Raw genomic sequence first — 20,461 nt, forward strand, 5'->3', positions numbered from 1 at the left:
AGATCATGTGTGGTAAAACCATACAAACAGAGATGGACAAGTGACGTGGTGTAGAGCAAGGTAAGAAAGGAAAAAAAAAAGAAAAGAAAAGAAATGATGTTCCAGAACACAGAGATTTGGGAAAGGGATGGAAAGAAATGACACTGGGTATAGCGGAGTGCTTTTAAAATTGATTGATAGACAAGGCCGGGCGCGGTGGCTCAAGCCTGTAATCCCAGCACTTTGGGAGGCCGAGGCGGGCGGATCACGAGGTCAGGAGATCGAGACCATCCTGGCTAACACAGTGAAACCTCGTCTCTACTAAAAATACAAAAAATTAGCCGGGCGTGTTAAGGCGGGTGCCTGTAGTCCCAGCTACTTGGGAGGCTGAGGCAGGAGAATGGCGTGAACCCGGGAGGCGGAGCTTGCAGTGAGCCGAGATCGCGCCACTGCACTCCAGCCTAGGGAACAGAGAAAGACTCCGTCTCAAAAAAAAAATAAAATAAAATAAAATAAAATTGATAGACAGCATGGTGGGTTACAAAAGCAATTTAGTGATTTTCAATCAGCATTAAAAAAACGATATGCCATAGTATAAAAATACAGAATGCATACTGTGGAAGGACAAATATTGTTTTGGAAAGTTTTTCTATATATACATAAATGTATATTAGATGTATATAACATGTATTTACATGTGTAACAATTGTAACTACAAATGTGCTCCCCGCCCACACACACTGGAGCCTGGGTTCGTTTTGTAAACTCTTTCACAGTGTGGGTCTTGGTTCCAAGTTTGAAATTCAAGGTCAAGGGAGAGTCCCTTTTCTGTCCCCCTGCCATCCAAAGCAGTTAATGGAGGGAGAGGAAATGGCGTGTGGGGGAGAGTAAGGCCAAACGAGGAGCAAGGGCGCGTCAGGACTGGGTGGTGCCGGGCGCCTTCTGCCTGAATGGTCGATAGAGGAACTTGGGGAGGTTGATTTTGGGTGCTTTCCTTAAATGCTAAACCGAAAGAACTTCCGCGTTTCTTGTCCCTGAAAAGCTTGCAACGGTGAAGGATTCGCGTTGCTCCTTGAGGTGACCCTATATGGGGTCAGTCCCAGCCAAAGGAATGATTACGATTACCAGGGGCCAGACGCAGGGAGGTGGGCGGGGCGTGGGAAACGCGGGAAGGCCGGGCCGGGTAGGTCCATACAGCGACTCACGTCGCTGCGCGACTCTGCACAGCCCACCGGAGGGAACAAGCAGTTCTACACACTTTGGGACCCCTATGGAGGCGAGCCCCAGGACACGAGTGGAAGTGCGCTCTTTTCGCCGGCCAGGAGCGCTGTCTGCCAAAGGGCAGTACTCGTCTCCGCCCCAAGCCATGCAGCTGGATGGCTCGGCTGTCGGCTCGCTGGGCCCCCACGTGACCTACTGCGCGGGCCGCCGCCTCCACCGCGCCCAGGCCCCGCCCCCGTGACGTCTCCTCGCCCTTTGCTTGTCCGAGCGTTCGGCTCTTTTGCGTTTGCTGATTGGCCAGCCCAGGTGACAGCGCCCACCCCCACCCCCCTGACACGCCCCTGGAGCCTTGGGGTACGCGGTGGGGGGCGGGGCCTGGGCCGGAGGGGCGGGGTGAGAAGGCTGCGCGCGGGTAAAGGGGCCGCCTCGAGTGCGGTCCGAGCGTTCAGAGGACGCGCGCGGCCTCGCTCTTTGGACTCGTCACCCGCCCCTCCCCCTCCCGCCGCCGTCACCCAGGAAACCGGCCGCAATCGCCGGCCGACCTGAAGCTGGTTTCATGGCAGCCTCAAAGAAGGCAGTTTTGGGGCCATTGGTAGGGGCAGTGGACCAGGGCACCAGTTCGACGCGCTTTTTGGTGAGCCCGGGGTGACATCTGAAGAAGCGCTGAGCCGGGGCGGGAGTCGGGGGACGGAGGGGGTGGCTGTTGTGTCCCCATCCCGCATCTCTCCGGCCCGGGGCCCCGGCCGCTGGGCAAGGGAGGGAGGCCGGAACGGGACCTGCCACACTGGGGATGCCCCACCCAGGCCTGGGGGACCTCGGCCTCTCATGACTCCCACGGCCGAGTTGAACAGTCGCAGTTTTGGTGGCGGAGCTGGGTCACCTACTAATGGGGTGACTCTTCCCCCAAAGGGAGCAGGGACTCTCCGAGCATCCGCGCAGAGCGGCCCGCTTGCAGGAGGGGACAGGTGGCCACATTGACGGCTACCGCGGTCTTCCCCAGGAGCATTTGGCCTGCGAGACACAGGACGTCCTTGGATGGGGGGAAAGCTGTGTCACGGCTGTGGTAGCTAACACAGCGTCCTTTCCAGCAGTAGAACGAATAAAGTATTGGAGTGATGATGCATTGTCATCCTCTCCCACAAAAATTGCAGAGGGTTGAATACTGGGGAGGGTGGCAGAACAAATTAGGAAACACACTACACTGCTTTTGCCATAATCTTTATTTAATTCCGAAGACTCGCAAATTTCAGTTCTGAGACTTTGCCCATTATAAACAAATGATTGTCCTTACTGTGCTTCACAGCATAATGCGAGACGGAAATTCTGTTTCTCTTTTTATTTACCATGTGTGACAGCACAGTTTTACCGCAGAAGATTGCTATTTAAGTGACTCTGCTGATTAATTTTTGTGCAATTAGTAAACTTGCTCTTAAAGTGACCTAGCACTGAGTTCAGTAAGATAATTTAAAAGTAATTGAGGCCGGGCGCGGTGGCTCACACGTGTAATCCCAACACTTTGGGAGGCTGAGGCGAGTGGATTACCTGAGGTCAGGAGTTCGAGACCAGCCTGGTCAACCTGGCATAACAAAAATTAGCTGGGCATGGTGGCAGGCGCCTGTAATCCTACCTACTCGAGAGGCTGAGGCAGGAGAATCACTTGAACCCGGGAGGCGGAGGTTGCAGTGAGCGGAGATCGCACCACTGCACTCTAGCCTGGGCAATCCAGCCTAGGCAACAGAGGGAGACTCTGTCTCAAAAAAAAAAATAAATAAAAAATAAATAAAAGTAATTGAAATGAATGCCTGCTGATAAAAGCCCATGCTTTCAATGGATATTTGACCAACTTGGCAAGTTGATGTAAATATTTAATGATTATTTAGCTCTTCACTTTACCGCAAATCATGTTTTCCTGCGTTATTTAGTATGTATATATCTATACATATATACACATATGTGTATATTTATACATATGCATTATACATACAATGTATATATTTTTTCAAAGTTCTGTCAAAGCTGGCACTTGACTAAAAACTGCATTTGTGCTTTGATCCTGACATATCTTTTTTTGTCTAAAGTGAGACAGTCTAATTTTGGTTTGAATCTTATTTAATGACTTACCCTGGTTTGAGCTGCCAAGCATAGTTCCACTGTCTCTTGCACTATTTATCTTTTGATCACCCAGGGCAGGTTTCACTTTGTCTTATACTCATAGAAATGTTTATAAAGTAATCCTGAATCATAAGAAAGTTTGCTAAACTGGATTTGATTAATACATAATATACACGATCATCATCTTCCCAACTTAAGAAAGACCATTAAGACATGTGCCAACTAACTGTAGGTTGATGTTTAAAGCCATATTCAAGAATTGCCCACACAAATGCCTGCAGGGACCAGGCAGGTAGAAAGGGGAAGGCAGACTAGAGAGATATCCAGGCCAAGGGGACAGCTAGTAGCTGCCAAGCAGGAACACAAGCCCAGTGCTGCCAGATTGTCAGATTCAAAGCAGGTAGTCTAGAGTTTTCAATGAAATCTTTCAATTCTTAAATGTTGGCAATTAGTTTATAAAGCACTGTGGGGGCCAAACCAAGTATGGCAGATGTTCTCAAGTTTATACAGCCTTTGCTCGATATGAAAATGGGTAAAATATTTCATAACTTTGTAGGCTTCCTTTAGGAGTCAGCTTAAACTGTCCATGCCTTCTTTTTGACTCTTCATTATTGCTGTCCATGTAGCCCAGCAATCTTCTTTATTCACTGCAGGTTGTTCTTGGTCCCTCAGGTTTTGTTGCCCAAAAGACATCTTTCTACATCAATGAAGAAGGACTTGATCAACTTCATATTACCACAATTAATTGTTCAGTGTGTAACATGAACAACATGAGACTTCAAAAATTGGCTCCTGTTTACTGGGCTCTGTGAGGTCTGGTCTCATTGCATGTAAGCTAAGATGCAAATTCAGAAGATTCTCATCCTGCTTAGAGAATGATATATAAAAGTTGATCAATAAAATTGTCCTGTCCTTGAGAAACAACTATGAAAGAATGCTCTAGAGGCAAATAAAAAAACCTTAGAGATCCTGTGTGAAGTAGTGAAAAACTTAGGAATGGTTTAGCAAGGTGTTTTTTCCTTTGTTTATAAGGAAAGAGGTTGCTAAACCACTCCCTGCAAAATGCAGATAAAAGATTTGCTGAATAAGTGCTTCAATCACAAGATGATTCCCGGGAGTTATTCCGGTCATACTACTCCACGTTGTAATTATGACTGAAAAATAATTGCTTACCTCTCAGGAAAGAATACAGTGGATAAGAACTGTCATAAGGAAGCTTATAAAATTAAAGATATTTAAGTAATTTCCTGACTATTATTTATTAAATTTGCATATTTAACTTGACTTTCCTGAGACCAATAACCTCTGCAAGCTTTCTTCTTCTTTTTTCTCTGTTAGCAATATAGCTTTCTCCCATAAAGAGAAAAGGCTTTATCTGAGCAGGGACCTCCTTTTAAGCTATTTGTCATGTTGACTAAGATGTTTTATGAAATACAAAGATGAACAGCACTTAAAGACTGTTCAGAGAGTATTTTATACATGTTTATTGAGTAGATTTTTATTTCTCTTTAATAAGTTAACTGAATTATTTTTTGTTTTTTTGAGACAGAATCTCGCTCTGTAGCCCAGGCTGGAGTGCAGTGGCATGATCTCAGCTCACTGCAGCCTCTGCCTCCCAGGCTCAAGTGATTCTTCTGCCTCAGCCTCCTGAGTAGCTGGGATTACAGGCGTGTGCCACCACGCCCGGCTAATTTTTATATTTTTAGTAGAGACAGGGTTTCACCATGTTGGTCAGGCTGGTCTCAACTCCTGACGTTGCGATCCACCCACCTTGGCCTCCCAAAGTGCTGGTATTACAGGCCTGAGCCACCGTGCCCGGCCAAGTTAACTGAATTTTAATTCTGGTTTTCTTTCTTACCTCTTAAAATGTTCTTGTGTACGTTTGGTTACTTAATTTCTTCTTACATTTTAGTAGTAGACATACAATAGAACATGTTCACTTCCTCATCAAATTGTTGAAGAATTAATCTTGGGACCCCATGCATATGCTTTGTACAAGCGGAAAATTTCCAACTTATCTGATAGGAAAGTGAATTGGGGTTGGCACATGGTAACTCAGATTGCAGAGTAGGAACTTCTTGGAAAGAGAATTAGTGTAACAGGTTTTAAGGAGGGGCCATTTCTTTGTAAGACAAAAGTTTCAGCTTAAACAATCAACTTCCTTCTTTAATTTGGTAACTTAATATTTTCCCCACTATGATGATTTTTTAAAAGACTTGTAATGTGTTGTGGCTTGAAATGTGTCAGGTACTATGTTGAAGACTTTTCCAGCATTATCTCTTTTAATCCTCATAACTCTGTGATGTAGATCATATTAGTAAGCTTCTTTACACAGGTGATTACACTGTGGCTGAGGATTGTGCCCAAGGTCACAGAGTAACTGGTGGAGCTAGGATTCAAGTCCAGGTCTGTTATACTCTGAAACCAGTCCTCCTGACTACTGTCTTGGGTTCCCCAGCTGTCTAGAGTACTGTGAAGGGGAGATGAGAGAAGGGGGAGGCCACCTTGTCACCTATTAATCAAGTGTCAGTTCTGATTATCATCACGAATGAATCTTCACCAAGAAAAACATACTTATAAATTGGTTTTGCAATCTATAAAAATATTGAATGAATACTGTGGGTTATGATCATCTTGTGACTCAAATTCAGTGGGTCCTAGGCAGGGCTCAGGTGTGTCACTGTGGATAATGGTTGCATAATCATTTTGTTTCAACAGACAATACATATAAAGAATGACTAGAATTGTTGCTCAGTGCTTGTTTTGGCAGGAAGCATTCCCTTGGCCCCAGCTGTCCCATCATACTTAGAGATCTCATAAGGCTCACAGATGGATTTCCTCTTTCCTTCATTTATGTATTCAACACATTTATTAAGCACCCATTATGGGCCAGGGACTAATGAACAATACATTTGGTAAAACTGATTTGGCTCACAGTTGGAATGAGGCCACTCTTGTGATAACTAGAGTTGTGATTCTTTTTGTTTTTTTTTTCTGAGACGGAGTCTCACTCTGTTGCCCAGGCTGGAGTGCAGTGGCACAATCTCAGCTCACTGCAACCTCTGCCTCCCAGGTTCAAGCAATTCTCCTGCCTCAGCCTACTGAGTAGCTAGGATTACAGGTGTGCGCCACCACGCTCGGCTAATTTTTTTGTATTTTTAGTAGAGACGGGGTTTCACCATGTTGGCCGGGCTGGTCTTGAAATCCTGACCTCATGATCCGCCTGCCTTGGCCTCCCAAAGTGCTGGGATTACAGGCGTGAGCCACCGCGCCCGGCCAAGTTGTGGTTCTTTTGTTGTTTCTTTCTTTCTCCACTACATTTGCTTGTTTCCTTGCCCGTCACATTACACAAGTACCAGGAACACATTCTCAACAGAGAGCTGCCACCCACTCTTGTCTGTCACAAGACTAAGTGGTAAGAGCTTTCAATTTTGAGCTTCTTGAGGGATAGAACCATGTCCTTTTTCTTCCCCAGAGTCTGACACAGCATCTGGCATGTGGTAGACACGTTACATGAATCAACATTAGCAGCAAGGGACCTACAAGGACTCAGGTGTGTTGACTGGAACGCTTGGATTGGAATAGACCGATAAAACTTGAGGCATCTTGGAAAAAGTCAAAATCAGAAACTATAGCTGTATTTGATGTATGTATATGCCATTTACTACAATTTCTTTCTTTCTTTTTTTTTTTTTTTCCTTTTTGAGACAGAGTTTCACTCTTGTTGCCCAGGCTGGAGTGCAATGGCGTGATCTCAACTCACCACAACCTCCACCTCCTGGGTTCAAGCGATTCCCCTGCCTAGCCTCCCCGAGTAGCTGGGATTACAGGCATGTGCCACCACATCTGGCTAATTTTTTGTATTTTTAGTAGAGATGGGGTTTCTCCATGTTGGTCAGGCTGGTCTCAAACTCCCTACCTCAGGTGATCTCAAAGTGCTGAGATTACAGGCGTGAGCCACCGTGCTCGGCCAATTTCATTTTTAAGAAAAACATAATTTCATTTGCTATGTTTTCTTTACTTCTGTGGCTTGTTGGAAGATGCCTTTTCTAGTCAAATTTGGCATGGAACATATATGTGGCTAATATTTTTATTTTCAGTCACTCACATTTATGTAGTATCATGGTGTTCTCAAGAGGAAGTTTACATTTCTGAATAATGTCTTATCACATGGTAAAGTTTAGTGTGTCATAAAAGAGTAGGCTAGTGGGGAAATCACATGGGGAGGGAAATGAATGTGCACATTTATGATAGGACAGATGAATTAGTCATAAGATGAGTGAGGCAAGCCTACGGGACAGTTACTTAGTAAAGAGAGCATTTCAGCTCCCCACAAGTCTCCTTCTTATAAGGCAGAGAATACATGTGTTGTTTCAGAAGCTAATTTTTAAGTTTTTGAGACGGAGTCTTGCTCTGTTGCCCAGGTTGGAGTACAATGGTGCGATCTCAGCTTACTGCAACCTCCCACCTCCTGAGTTCAAGTGATTCTCCCACCTCAGCCTCCCCAGTAGCTGGGATTATAGGTGTGCACGACCACACCCAGCTAATTTTTGTATTTTTAGTGGAGGTGGGGTTTTACCATGTTGGCCAGGCTGGTCTTGAACTCCTGACTTCAGGTGATCCACCCACCTCGGCCTTCCGAAGTGCTGGGATTACAGGCGTGAGCCACCGGGCCCGGCCAAACACTTTTTTATAAAAACAATTTTCCTTGTTTTTTCAGTTTTTAATTATTCTCCTCCTCCAAATCTGGAATTGAGTCATAGTTTGCGCATAGAGCTGAATATAGACCTGGTGACTTCCAATTGTAATACTACCACTTATAGGTAATAGTAATAATAATAATAATAACATAGCAGTAGTAGCAGCAGTGACAGCACTGGTTACATCTTTTGGGTATATACTGTGTCTGCACTGAGCTAAATTCTCATCCTATGTTCACTTTCCTTGTTTCTTCCTTTTTAAATTGCCCTTCACCCAAAACAAAATCTGGAATTGAGACATGATTTGGGCTTAGAGATGAATATAGGACTGGCTTCCTACATTCATTATTCAGAATGAGTGATTTCTAATCCTTATTCTGTCATCTATTAGTGGTGGTGGGAGTAGTAATTGTAATAATAGTAATTATAAAATTAGTAGCGGTAGTAGCAACAATCATAGTGTTGACAGCTTTTGGATGTATACTCTGTGTCTATTCTGTGCTAAATACTCTTCATAAATTCCTTTGTTATCCTTTTACAAATGAAAAACATAGAGGCTCAGAAAAAAAATGTCAAATAGCTGATGTGGGCAGGGCTGGAGCTCCATGTCCCCCAGCTCTCTGTGCTTCCGGGGTCTGTGTGTGCTCTTTGCCTCTACATCACACCAAGCATGACGTTCTCAACTACCTTTCTGGCCCACACAAAAGTCTGAGAACGGATCTTTTTTTTTTTTTTCCTTCCCTCTTCTTTTTTTTTTTTTTTTCGAGACGGAGTCTCGCTCTGTTACCAGGCTGGAGTGCAGTGACGTGATCTCGGCTCACTGCACCCTCCGCCTCCTGAGTTCAATCGATTCTCCTGCCTCAGCCTCCTGAGTAGCTGGGATTACAGGCACGTGCCACCATGCCTGGCAAATTTTTGTGTTTTTAATAGAGACGGGGTTTCACTAGGTTGGTCAGGATGGTCTTGATCTCTTGACCTCGTGATCCGCCCACCTCGGCCTCCCAAAGTGCTGGGATTACAGGCATGAGCCACAGTGCCCAGCCTGGATCTTTTCCTTTAAGCTTACAACCTAAAATAGAAGCAACTGATCACTGGATATCTCCGCTTCTGTGCCGAAGCAACACCTCAAACACACATTATCTAAAACAAAATTTGCAATCTCCTATGCGTTCCTGTCCTGAAGCTACTGCTCCTACCCTATCCCTTGTCTGGTAAACACTGCCTACTCAGTTGCGCTGACCTGTAACTTGTCATCCCTGAGTGTTGCTCTTTTTCCTGCTTGTACCTCCTGAATTAAGAATCTCTCTGCACTTGCACTTCACTTCTATCAATCCCATCGCAGCTGCCCTCCTAGTGGAGGCCTCTTTATGTCTCACCTGGACTGCAGACACATTGCAACTGCTCTTCCTGTCCCAGCCTTGCCTCCCTCTAATCCTTTCTCATCAACAAGTACTGCCGGTGTACCCTCGCCCACCTGTACACCCTACACTCCTACGCCCACTGTCCTGCATGGACTCCCTTCTGTTCAACCTGAAGTCTTAGTTTAGAAGTTACCACTTCTGAGAGCCCTTCTCGGACCCTCGTAATTCTGGGTTACATGTCCTTTCTCCTCTTCATAGCCCTGACAGCCCTATGTGAGGCAGAAGTTGCAGTGAGCTGAGATTGTGCCACTGCACTCCAGCCTGGGTGACAGAGCCAGATCCTGTCTAAGACAAACACCCCCACAAAAAACCAAATGACCAGGCTAGACATTGTATAAAGCAAATGATACAGCCACTGCTATCTTTAATTGACAATGATTTCTGAAATCTACTTGAAAATATCAGACTAGCATTCTTGCCTCTGGGTACTGTGTTTTAATGTGGAGTTAATTATCCTCTACCATAGAGTCTTGTGGAAACATCATTAGCCTTCTTTGTACATTTGTCCGTCTGTAGACAAATCAATGGCCAGAAGGCTTCATGTGAACCTAGATATATGAGGAAAAAAGTACTCTAGAACTTCATGTCCAGTACAATAGCCGCTGGCCACATGTGGCTACTGATTACTTTAAATATGGCTAGTCTGAATTGAGTAGACTGTAAGTGTAAAATATATACCAGATTTCAAAGACTTAGTAAAAACAAATCATTAATATTTTATATCTATCACATGTCAAAACAATAGTTTATAGATATATTGGCTTAAATGTGTTATTAAAATTAATTTTATATGTTTCTTTTTATTTTTTAATGAGACAATTTAAAATTAGTATGTGGCTTGCATTTTTGGTTTGGGTTATATTTCTATTGGACGGGCTACACTGAGGTGGTGTTAGTCTCCTAAGTTTCAGAGCTTTGATGAAGTAGGGAGGTCTAGGCTCCATCCTGGTACATCCAAATGTTGTTTGATTGGGTGGCTTCATGGTCTAATACGGCAAATAGAATTTACCAAAATCCTTCTGTTTTCTGTGTCTCTTCCAAAGATCCATGAATTCCTTTTTAGCATAAGGGCCTTGACGTTGCCCTAGTTAAAACTAGGAGGTGATGGAAGAGGGGTCTCACTCCATTCAGAGCCCCATAGGTCTGCTATTGAGGTTTTTATGAATTCAGCCAGCAAAAAGGGACACCTTGTTTCTTTCTTTCTTTCTTTCTTTCTTTCTTTCTTTCTTTCTTTCTTTCTTTCTTTCTTTCTTTCTTTCTTTTTCTTCCTTCCTTCCTTCCTTCCTTCCTTCCTTCCTTTCCTTCCTTCCTTTCCTTCCTTCCTTCCTTCCTTCCTTCCTTCCTTCCTTCCTTCCTTCCTTCTCTCTCTCTCTCTTTCTTTCTTTCTGTCTTTCTTTCTTTCTGATGGAGTTTCGCTCCTGTGTCCCAGGCTGGAGTGCAATGGCGTGATCTCAGCTCACTGCAACCTCCACCTCCTGGGTTCAAGTGATTCTCCTGCCTCAGCCTCCTGAGTAGCTGGGATTACAGGCATGCGCCACCACGCCCAACAAATTTTTGTATTTTTAGTAGAGACGGAGTTTTGCCATGTTGGCCAGGGTGGTCTCAAACTCCTGATCTCAGGTGATCCACCTACTTCAGTCTCCCAAAGTGCCGGGTGTGAGCCACTGTGCCCGGCCAACACTTTGTTTTCTTAACCTAGAGTCCTTTAGGGATTTGAGAGTAGCAGGGAGCAGCAGTAATATGAATAACAGTAATACAGCTGGAATTTCCTATTGTAGTGAAGTTTTTCTGCACATAAGTGTTTCTCATTTTATCTGATAATTTTTGTCCGAATAAGTACATGTAATACACCATATTTTTTGGACATTCAACAAATACTTATTGAGCACCAACTTTGTGCCTGGCACTATTCTAGTTCCTAGGGATACTTCAGTGAATAAAACAGGGCAAATGGAACTGGCTTCCTAGAGACACACCCTAATGCTAATGGAGCTGGCATCCTAGAGACATACTCTAATGCTACCTTGTAAATCACAGGGCTATCACATGGTGTATGATGTGTCAAGTTAACCTTTGACTTGTAAGATATTTTATCTTCTCAAAGGACTTCAGAATTTGCCCTCTTGCTTTCATTATGTTTATTATTTCCTCCAGAAAAGAGGAAAGGGGGTGTGTGTGATATAAAAGGAGGAAGGCAACACTCAACGCTTTTTATTTTCTTAGTCTGCATTGAACAGGTAATTTTCTCCCACAGGAAACCTAGGCATGGAAACACTTTACTAATTGGAAGTGACTTCACTGCTGTAATTAGAGTAATTTTGGAAGTTAATTTTAATCAAAATATGCATCTTACTCTGTAAGAGTAAGTACTTTGGTACTCAAATATAGATACTACAACATGGAAACAATATATATGAAAAACTTGCTCTCTCTCTCTCTCTCTCTCTATATATATATATATATATATATATTTTTTTTTTTTTTTTTTTTTTTTTGAGACAGAGTTTCACTCTTGTTGCCCAGGCTGGAGTGCAATAGCGTGATCTCGGCTCACCACAATCTCCACCTCCTGGGTTCCGGTTCAAGCAGTTCTCCTGCCTCAGCCTTCTGAGTAGCTGGGATTACAGGCATGCGCCACCACACCTAGCTAATTTTTGTATTTTTAGTAGAGACGGGGTTTCACCATGTTGGCCAGGCTGGTCTTGAACTCCTGACCTCATGATCCACCTGCCTCAGCCTCCCAAAGTGCTGGGATTATAGGCATGAGCCACCATGCCCAGCAAAACTTGCTGTATTTTAAAAAGTGTTGTTTTTAGTAGTGCTAAAATTGTAGAGGATCGTATTACACTTCTTTGTTAGTTTTCATCCATTGGTTTTAATGTTTTATATCAAGGGTCAGCAATTTATGACAAGCATGTCACAGAGAGTACTCAGCTGGATGGGGCCAAGTATATACTTATCCCTCTACTAACAAGGACTCTATTGCCTTTTTTTTTTTTTTGAGACAGAGTTTTACTCTTGTCGCCCAGGGTGGAGCTCAATCTCGGCTCACTGCAACCTCCATCTCCTGGGTGGGTTCAAGTAATTCTCCTGCCTCAGCCTCCTGAGTAGCTGGGATTACAGGCTCCCACCACCATGCCTGGCTAATTTTTTGTATTTTTAGTAGAGATGGGGTTTCACCATGTTGGCCAGTCTGGTCTCAAACTCCTGACCTTAAGTGATCTGCCTGCCTTGGCCTCCCAAAGTGCTGGGATTAAAGACGTAAGCCACCGTGTCTGGCCTTCTATTTCTCTTTTATAAGAGCGAGATGTGTAGCCGCACTTCCCTTCAAAGGAATCTACACAGTACTCATCTATGTGCCTGAGTATCTGTGACCCTTTCTGTCTCCACGTCCAAGATATATGGAGTGGAAACTTACACCATTGCTATTAGTATTGTATCAGCTCTCTTTTATTATTCTTGGTTTTCCTGTTCTGTAAAAGAAATCCATACTATTAATTAATGTGTTAAATTTCCGAGAACCATTTTGGTTTTTTAAGGAGTAGGGAATTGCCTCTTAATTTACCTTTATCTTCAATAGGTTTCTTTTTACCTAAATAGAAGTTATTTCTGATGCTGCCTTATATCTTTTATGAATCCATATGAAAAGAAAGTTGAACATCTTATATGGGATTTCATCTAATTGGACTTTTTCTACCAGTGAACAAGAACTTCAGTTACTGAATAACTTTAAACATCCTTGATATCTGCCTGCATTTTTACATTAATATTACAATATCTTTTTCAGGTTTTCAATTCAAAAACAGCTGAACTACTTAGTCATCATCAAGTAGAAATAAAACAAGAGTTCCCAAGAGAAGGGTATGTTTCCTAATTTAATATGTAAAGACACATTATGTTTGTTAGTCCATCTCACCCAACTTGCCCTGTGGATTTGTAAAGTAAACTTGGTCAGACATCCTCCTGAAAATATTTGAAAGGTTGTTATTAGTCAAGAAAATATGCAATAACTTGGTATGTCTTACATGTGAGGAATTGATGACTTAGGAATTCAGTTACAGATAAGGAATGAATAATAAAGTAATAAAGCAAAAGAGTATTAAATATCAGAAATTTCACATTAACTTTGAAGTCATTTAGTTCTGTGTTCCTATTATTGCAAAAATGCTGCTTTACTGATTTGAGTGTCAGGTTTGTTTTATAATAAAGGTATCTTTTTTAAAAAGTATTCACATATCTTAACATCTAATACTAAAATCACATTTTTGGGAATAGTATTCATATGTAGTAATTGTGATTAAATATGATGTTAAGTATATTATTTAAAATTTAATGATGTTTGTGATATAACCACTTTGAAAAACTGTGTTGCAGTTTATTGCAAAGCTAACCATACACCTGCAGCATTTCACTCTTAGGAATTTACCCAAGAGGAATAAAAGCATATGCCCATCGAAAGACTTGCACATGAATGTTTATAGCTACTTTATTAAAAGTAGCCCCAAACTGGAAACCACCCAAATGTCTGTCATCAGTAAGATGGATAACAATGGAATACCACTTAGTAATTTTTAAAAAGTGAACAGATACTTGCACCAACACGAGGGAATGTCACTAGAAATATGGAAAATGAAAAAGTTGGATACAAAAGAGTATATACTGCATGACTCCATTTATCTGAAATTTTATAATAGTCTAAGCTAATCTAGGATGATAGGAATCAGAAAAGTGGTTGTCTGTGAGGTGTGTGATTCACTTGAAAGGAGCATGAAAGAACTTTCTGGGATGCTAGAAATATTTTGTATCTTGACTGGGGTGTTGGTTAGATGGGTATTTCCACTTGTCAAAACTCAGCAAATTGTACGCTTTCGATCTGTGCATTTCACTGTAAAGTTTACCTCAATTTAAGAAAGAGAGAAAAAAATTGATGTGTTTCCAAATTGTATTGTCTTCTTCACATGAAAAAATGTTCTAATTTTTTAGAGTTCCTTTGTTTAATAATAAAAGTTATTGATACGTTAGCAGCATTAGCATGACTGTCCACAAGCCTGAACCCAGAGCAATTTGTAAAGAAGATACCTGAGTCTTGGCTAGATGAAAATTATAAACACACAGAAGGAGACTGGGTTTTTAAAAATAATTTAGAGATGGCTTGGCGCGGTGGCTCACGCCTGTAATCCCAGCACTTTGGGAGGCCGAGGTGGGCAGATCACGAGGTCAGGAGATCCAGACCATCCTGTCTAACACGGTGAAACCTCATCTCTATTAAAAATACAAAAAATTAGCCGGGCGTAGTGGCGGGCGCCTGTAGTCCCAGCTACTCGGGAGGCTGAGGCCGGAGAATGGCGTGAACCCGAGAGGCAGAGCTTGCAGTGAGCCGAGATCGCGCCACTGCACTCCAGCCTGGACAACAGAGCAAAACTCCATTTCAAAAAAAATAAAAATAAAAAAATAAAAAAATAAAAAATAAATAAGTTAGAGACAGAATTCAAAGCCCAGGAAAGGGAAGCATTTAGTTAGGCCTGAGAAAGGCAGAGAAGAAAGGCAGTTGGAATTCCCTTGCTACTTCTGGATCCTATGGTAGAATCATTTTAGTTTGTATCATTTCTACTTTTGGACTTCCTCAAATTACCATATTTCTCCTAGGCTTCTCACCCTTCTCATTTACTATTAGGCTTTCATCCTTCTGAGGCCCTGGTACTTTACCAAAATTGTAATGAGATTGGGTCTGAGAACTTGGACCAATCACTTATCTACATGAAATACTTAAAAGGAGTTTTAAATTTCTCCCTAAATTCCAACAAAACATTTTGGGAAAAAAGTAGCAAAACAGAATAGTATACTTATTTGACTTTTCAGAATTCCTTTTGCTTCCCAAATATATCATTCTCAATAATAATAAATATATTTCCGTCTACTTAGAAATAACCAGCGATTAGTGAAACATGCAGATAATTTATCAAAATTAATTAAATCTGCAGGATATAAAGAAGGGGAACTAATTTCTTATTAGACTTGGAAAAATAATTTAAAAATAGGTAGATATTTGCTGTTTATGGCCTGCTATTAGTTACCTCCTTGAAAATGATTAATTACTATGTGGAGAATAATAAAATTGTAAGGAAATAGGCTTTTCTTGAAATCATTTCTTTAAAATGTGGAATATAAGTTGCTTTGCTTAATCTGGTTTTCTTTAATGTATGCACCAGCCACACCCTCATAAGTTAACATTTCTATAGAAAAAAGTTATATTTGTGTTGCTTTCTTACTAACCAAATGCCTTCTTTTGTTCAAAGATGGGTGGAACAGGACCCTAAGGAAATTCTACATTCTGTCTATGAGTGTATAGAGAAAACATGTGAGAAACTTGGACAGCTCAATATTGATATTTCCAACATAAAAGGTATTTTAATAGAATATTTTACCCACATAATAAGACTCTCTCAATCAAATTCATTAATTTATTCTTTCAGCTTATAATTGAGTGCCTATGCAGTGCCAAGCATTTCTATGAGAACTTGAGGATACAACACTAAACAGGAAGATTTAAGTTCTTGTCCTCATGGAGCTTTTATTTGGATGGGGGCAAGATAATAAAAGCAGACAAATATAATTTCAAATACTAAAAAGTTCCATTCCAAAAAATAAAAACCAAATGGTGTGGTGGGTTGTGCCTAGAAGGGCTTGCTTTAGATTAGGTGGCCAGAAAAAGCCTTTCTGAGGATGTGACACTTTTGCTGAGCTCTCAGAGGGCAAAAGGGGTCAGCCATGCAAGTGTCTAGAAGAGTGTTTGAGGAAAAGGATGCAGCACGTACAAAGGCCCTGAAGTGGGAATAAGCCTGGGACATTTCCGGGTCAGAAAGAAGGCCAGTGTGTCAAAAGAAGACTAAAAATGTTGAGCAGTGAGACTGGGTAGAGGGTTTCAGTAGGAGATCAAATTGTGGAAGTGGGTCGGGCTTCATCAGCCATATTTAGGATTTTGGATGTTATTCTTAGTATCATAGGGAGCCATGAGAAAGTTTAAGCAAGGCGGCAAGGGATGACTTGCAGTTTCAAGGCAACTTTCTGACTGCCGTGTGTAGAGTAGAAGGTAAAGGCAAAAGTATGGACACAGGGAGACCAGTGCGGAGGCTGCTATGGAAGTCCTGAGAGAGGATGGTGGCTTGACCAATAATGGTAGCAGTAGAGGTGGAGAAAAAGGGCCAGAATTTGCTGATAGACTGGATGTTGGGGTAACAGAGAGAGTAGTGGGGCTGAGGGAAGAGATTGGTCAAAGGTGATGCTTGGGTTTTTGCCAGAGCTCCTGGATAGATGAGGATGCCTTTTGCTAAGGAGAGAAAGAGTAGAGGAATGAGTAGGTTGTGGGGAAGGGGTATTTGGAATCCAAACTCTTCACTTCTAAAATTTCCCTGAAATAATTGCTTGAGGGTGTTAGATTGTTATGGATTTCTCTGTGAAGTCCTAGTAGTTTTTTTTTTTTTTTTTGAGGCGGAGTCTCGATCTTGTCCCCAAGGCTGGAGTGCAGTGGCATGATCTCGGCTCACTGCAACTTCCACCTCCCAGGTTCAAGCAATTCTCCTGCCTCAGCCTCCCAAGTAGCTAGGATTACAGGCACACACCACCCTGCCCGGCTAATTTTTTGTATTTTTAGTAGAGATAGGGTTTCACCATGCTGGCCAGGCTGGTCTCGAACTCCTGACCTCGTGACCCACCCGCCTCGGCCTCCCAAAGTGTTGGGATTACCGGCGTGAGCCACCGCGCCCAGCGAAGTCCTAGTAGTTTTAATTGAATATCTATGTTTGGCTTTTCATCATTCATATAGGGAAAAAAAATCCAGCCACCCAAGATTAATATAATAGCATAAAAGGTGGAAGCATAGTGTGGAAGTTTGCTGTCTACTTTATAGCCTAAAATTTTCAAGTCACCATTCAAGGGCTCTTTTTTCCTCCTTAGGTAGTTTGACTATAGATAGACAGAACATCAGTTGGTGGTGGTGGCTTGATTGCCATCATCTTGGCTTTGATACTTACCATCGCTCCTGAGCCTTTCTCCTATTTGTATAAATTAAAACTCACTTAAAAAAAAAAGACTACAAATCTATAGAGTGCCTAATATGTGCCAGATGTGCTAAGGATACAATGGAGGTAATGCTTAAGTGCAGAAAACATGTTAATCTGATAATCACAAATAAATGGAAATGCATAAAATAATAGAGTTATTTCTGTTATTGCAGATTTTTTAAAAGTATAATTTGATATTTTATTAACAACTTTTAATATCATGCACATATTAATCCTATCCTCCTTTTATCCCTACATCTAAGTGGAAGGGCTTCAAACTTCTATTAGGGTTGCAGTCCTGAACTTTAGATGCGTTGTGCATTAGTGATTGTTGTTGATCATTTCCTTGAGCTGTTCTTGCACTTCTCACAGTCTAAACAGTGCAAACAAATAATATGCAATCAGTAGCACACTCTTGTCAAAATTACCAAAGACATAGGTAATCCAGGCAGCTTAAAGCCATGTTTAGAATGTAGAGTCCAGGGTGATTGACCATGGCTTTGACATCATTCTACCTCCCTTACAGGTAAGGTAGGCTGTGATGTGTTGGCTTTCTGGACCCACTTGGATGCTATTCCTTTTTCTCTTGTTTTTACGGTTATGTGAAGGTGACACACAACTCCTGCCCAAGTGATTTGTCTTCCACTTGCACTACCTGGTCTAAGAATTGAACAGGCAGCTTCTCTATACTCCTCTGTGTCTGGCCAGTGTGAAGTCCACATCTGAGCCAAAGTGACCCAGCACTTCCATCTGTACAACTACCATCCTCTGGCCACAGAAGAGAACATCCCACAAGCTCCTCCATACCAGGCCAGTTGTACTATTTTTTTTTTCCCAGAAAATTTATCCAATTGGCATTGCCAAGGGCCAAGCTTTTGCTTGCCTGTATAGAACTCTATATCACAAACTGTTAAAGCTGCAAAGGAGGCTGGGTGCAGTGGCTCACGCCTGTAATCCCAGCACTTTGGAAGGCCGAGGTGGGCGGATCACGAGGTCAGGAGTTCGAGACCAGCCTGGCCAACATGGTGAAACCCTGTTTCTACTGAAAATACAAAAATTAGCCGGGCGTGGTGGTGGGCGCCTGTAATCCCAGCTACTTGGGAGGTTGAGGCAGGAGAATCACTTGAACCCGGGAGGCAGAGGTTGTGGTGAACCGAGATTGCCCCACTGTACTCCAGCCTGGGCAACAGAGCAAGACTTTGTCTCAAAAAAACAAAACCAACAAAAAAGGCTGGGCGCACAGTGGCTCACGTGTGTAATCCCAGCACTTTGGGAGGTTGAGGCAGGCAGATCACCTGAGGTCAGGAGTTCGAGACCAGCCTGGCCAACATGGTGAAACCCTGTCTCTACTAAAAATACAAAAAATTAGCTGGACGTGGTGGCGCACACCTGTAATCCCAGCTACTCGGGAGGCTGAGGCAGGAGAATCTCTTGAACCTTGGAGGCAGAGGTTGCGGTGAGCCAAGATGGCACCATTGCACTCCAGCTTAGGCAACAAGAGTGAAACTCCATCTCAAAAAACAAAACAAAACAAAACAAAACAAAACAAAAAAACTGTAAAGGATCTTCAGTCAACTAGACCAGCTCCCTCTATCTGCAAATTAGGGAAGAGGACTTAACTGCCGGTTATGTAGCTTTTTAGTGGTGGATTAGCATTAAAGCATAGCTCCCCTGACTCCTAGACCAGTATTCTTTTTCCTGAGCCACACTGATGATAATCTCACAAACCACTTCTGTTTTTATTTATTGTGTGGCAAGTAAATTGACTTTGCCAACTGAAGAGTGGTATCATTTATAGTCCTACCTGACAGTCATTAAGAGTTCTTCATGTCTGGTATTTCCTTGGCAAATTTCCATTTCATTGGTTTTGTTGTCCTTATCTGACAGAAGGTTTGTTGATTTCAGGTCACTAGGAACAGTGCCTCCAAAATTAAAATTCACTCTCCAACTGAGCAGCACACACTAGCCCAAGGCAATTAAATAGACTGCTTCTTTCCTTCTAGCAGTAGAGTCAGCTCTGTTTGCCTGTCACTGGGCTCAAGGAATTACAAAGTATAAAGAGTTACAGTAGCAATTACAAAATATAAAGAGTTATGGCTGGGCATGGTGGCTCACACCTGTAATCCCAGCACTTTGGGGGGCCGAGGCGGGTGGATCACCTGAGGTTGGGAGTTCGAGACCAGCCTGACCAACTTGGAGAAACCCCGTCTCTACTGAAAATACAACATTGCTGGACGTGGTGGCTCATGCCTGTAATCCCAGCTACTCGGGAGGCTGAAGCAGGAAAACCGCTTGAACCCAGGAGGCAGAGGTAGCGGTGAGCCGAGATCACACCGAGCCGAGATCGTGCCATTGTACTCCAGCCTGGGCAACAAGAGCGAAACTCCGTCTCAAAAAAAAAAAAAAAATGAGTTACATATTCATTCATGTGATAGAACCAAAACACAACATAAACTCTTTCAAAATTGAGAGCATAAAATTCTCAGAGATTAGATTATCTTGTGTCTAAAACAATTATTTCCCTGTTAGAGAAAAGGGAAACCCACATATCCGTTCCTCCACTGCCTTGCCCTACCCAACATATTCACATACATTTCTACCACCTCTTAGACTCATACTGTCAGGGGCCTCTCAGGGGTTTCAGGAAGGCACCTCGTTCTCCAAAATGTTTCCAGCAGCAGCCACATCTCATTTGCAATTTTTCTAACCCACCTCAAGTGCACATCTTCCAGAGCCTGTTTTAAAAAGCTTTATCAGGCTGGGCGCGGTGGCTCACGCTTGTAATCCCAGCACTTTGGGAGACTGAGGCAAGCGGATCACCTGAGGTCTGGAGTTCGAGACCAGCCTGACCAGCATGGAGAAACCCTGTCTCTACTAAAAAATACAAAATTAGCCAGGCATGGTGGTGCATGCCTGTAATCCCAGCTACTCGGGAGGCTGAGGCAGGAGAATCACAGGGAGGCAGAGG

At 42.7% G+C, this 20,461-nt stretch overlaps 1 protein-coding gene across 8 annotated transcripts in view; it reads left to right on the plus strand.

The window, feature by feature from the left end:
* The first annotated feature begins 1,571 nt into the window (after positions 1-1,571).
* The window catches only part of GK (glycerol kinase), a 77,622-nt gene continuing 58,732 nt past the window's right edge, over positions 1,572-20,461 (plus strand). For 4 of the 8 annotated variants that reach the window (XM_055267664.2, XM_055267668.2, XM_055267670.2 and 1 more), the window contains exons 1-3: positions 1,612-1,834; positions 13,221-13,294; positions 15,730-15,836. In XM_055267664.2, coding sequence (XP_055123639.1) covers positions 1,757-1,834; positions 13,221-13,294; positions 15,730-15,836 — 259 coding nt within the window. In that variant the 5' untranslated portion in view covers positions 1,612-1,756. Of the gene's footprint in view, positions 1,835-13,220; positions 13,295-15,729; positions 15,837-20,461 lie in introns of all 8 variants that reach the window. The other 4 variants (XM_055267666.2, XM_055267671.2, XM_055267665.2 and 1 more) reach the window with 2 other exon arrangements.

The sequence above is a fragment of the Symphalangus syndactylus genome, chromosome X (genome assembly GCF_028878055.3).
Source record: "Symphalangus syndactylus isolate Jambi chromosome X, NHGRI_mSymSyn1-v2.1_pri, whole genome shotgun sequence".
Lineage (NCBI taxonomy): Eukaryota > Metazoa > Chordata > Mammalia > Primates > Hylobatidae > Symphalangus > Symphalangus syndactylus.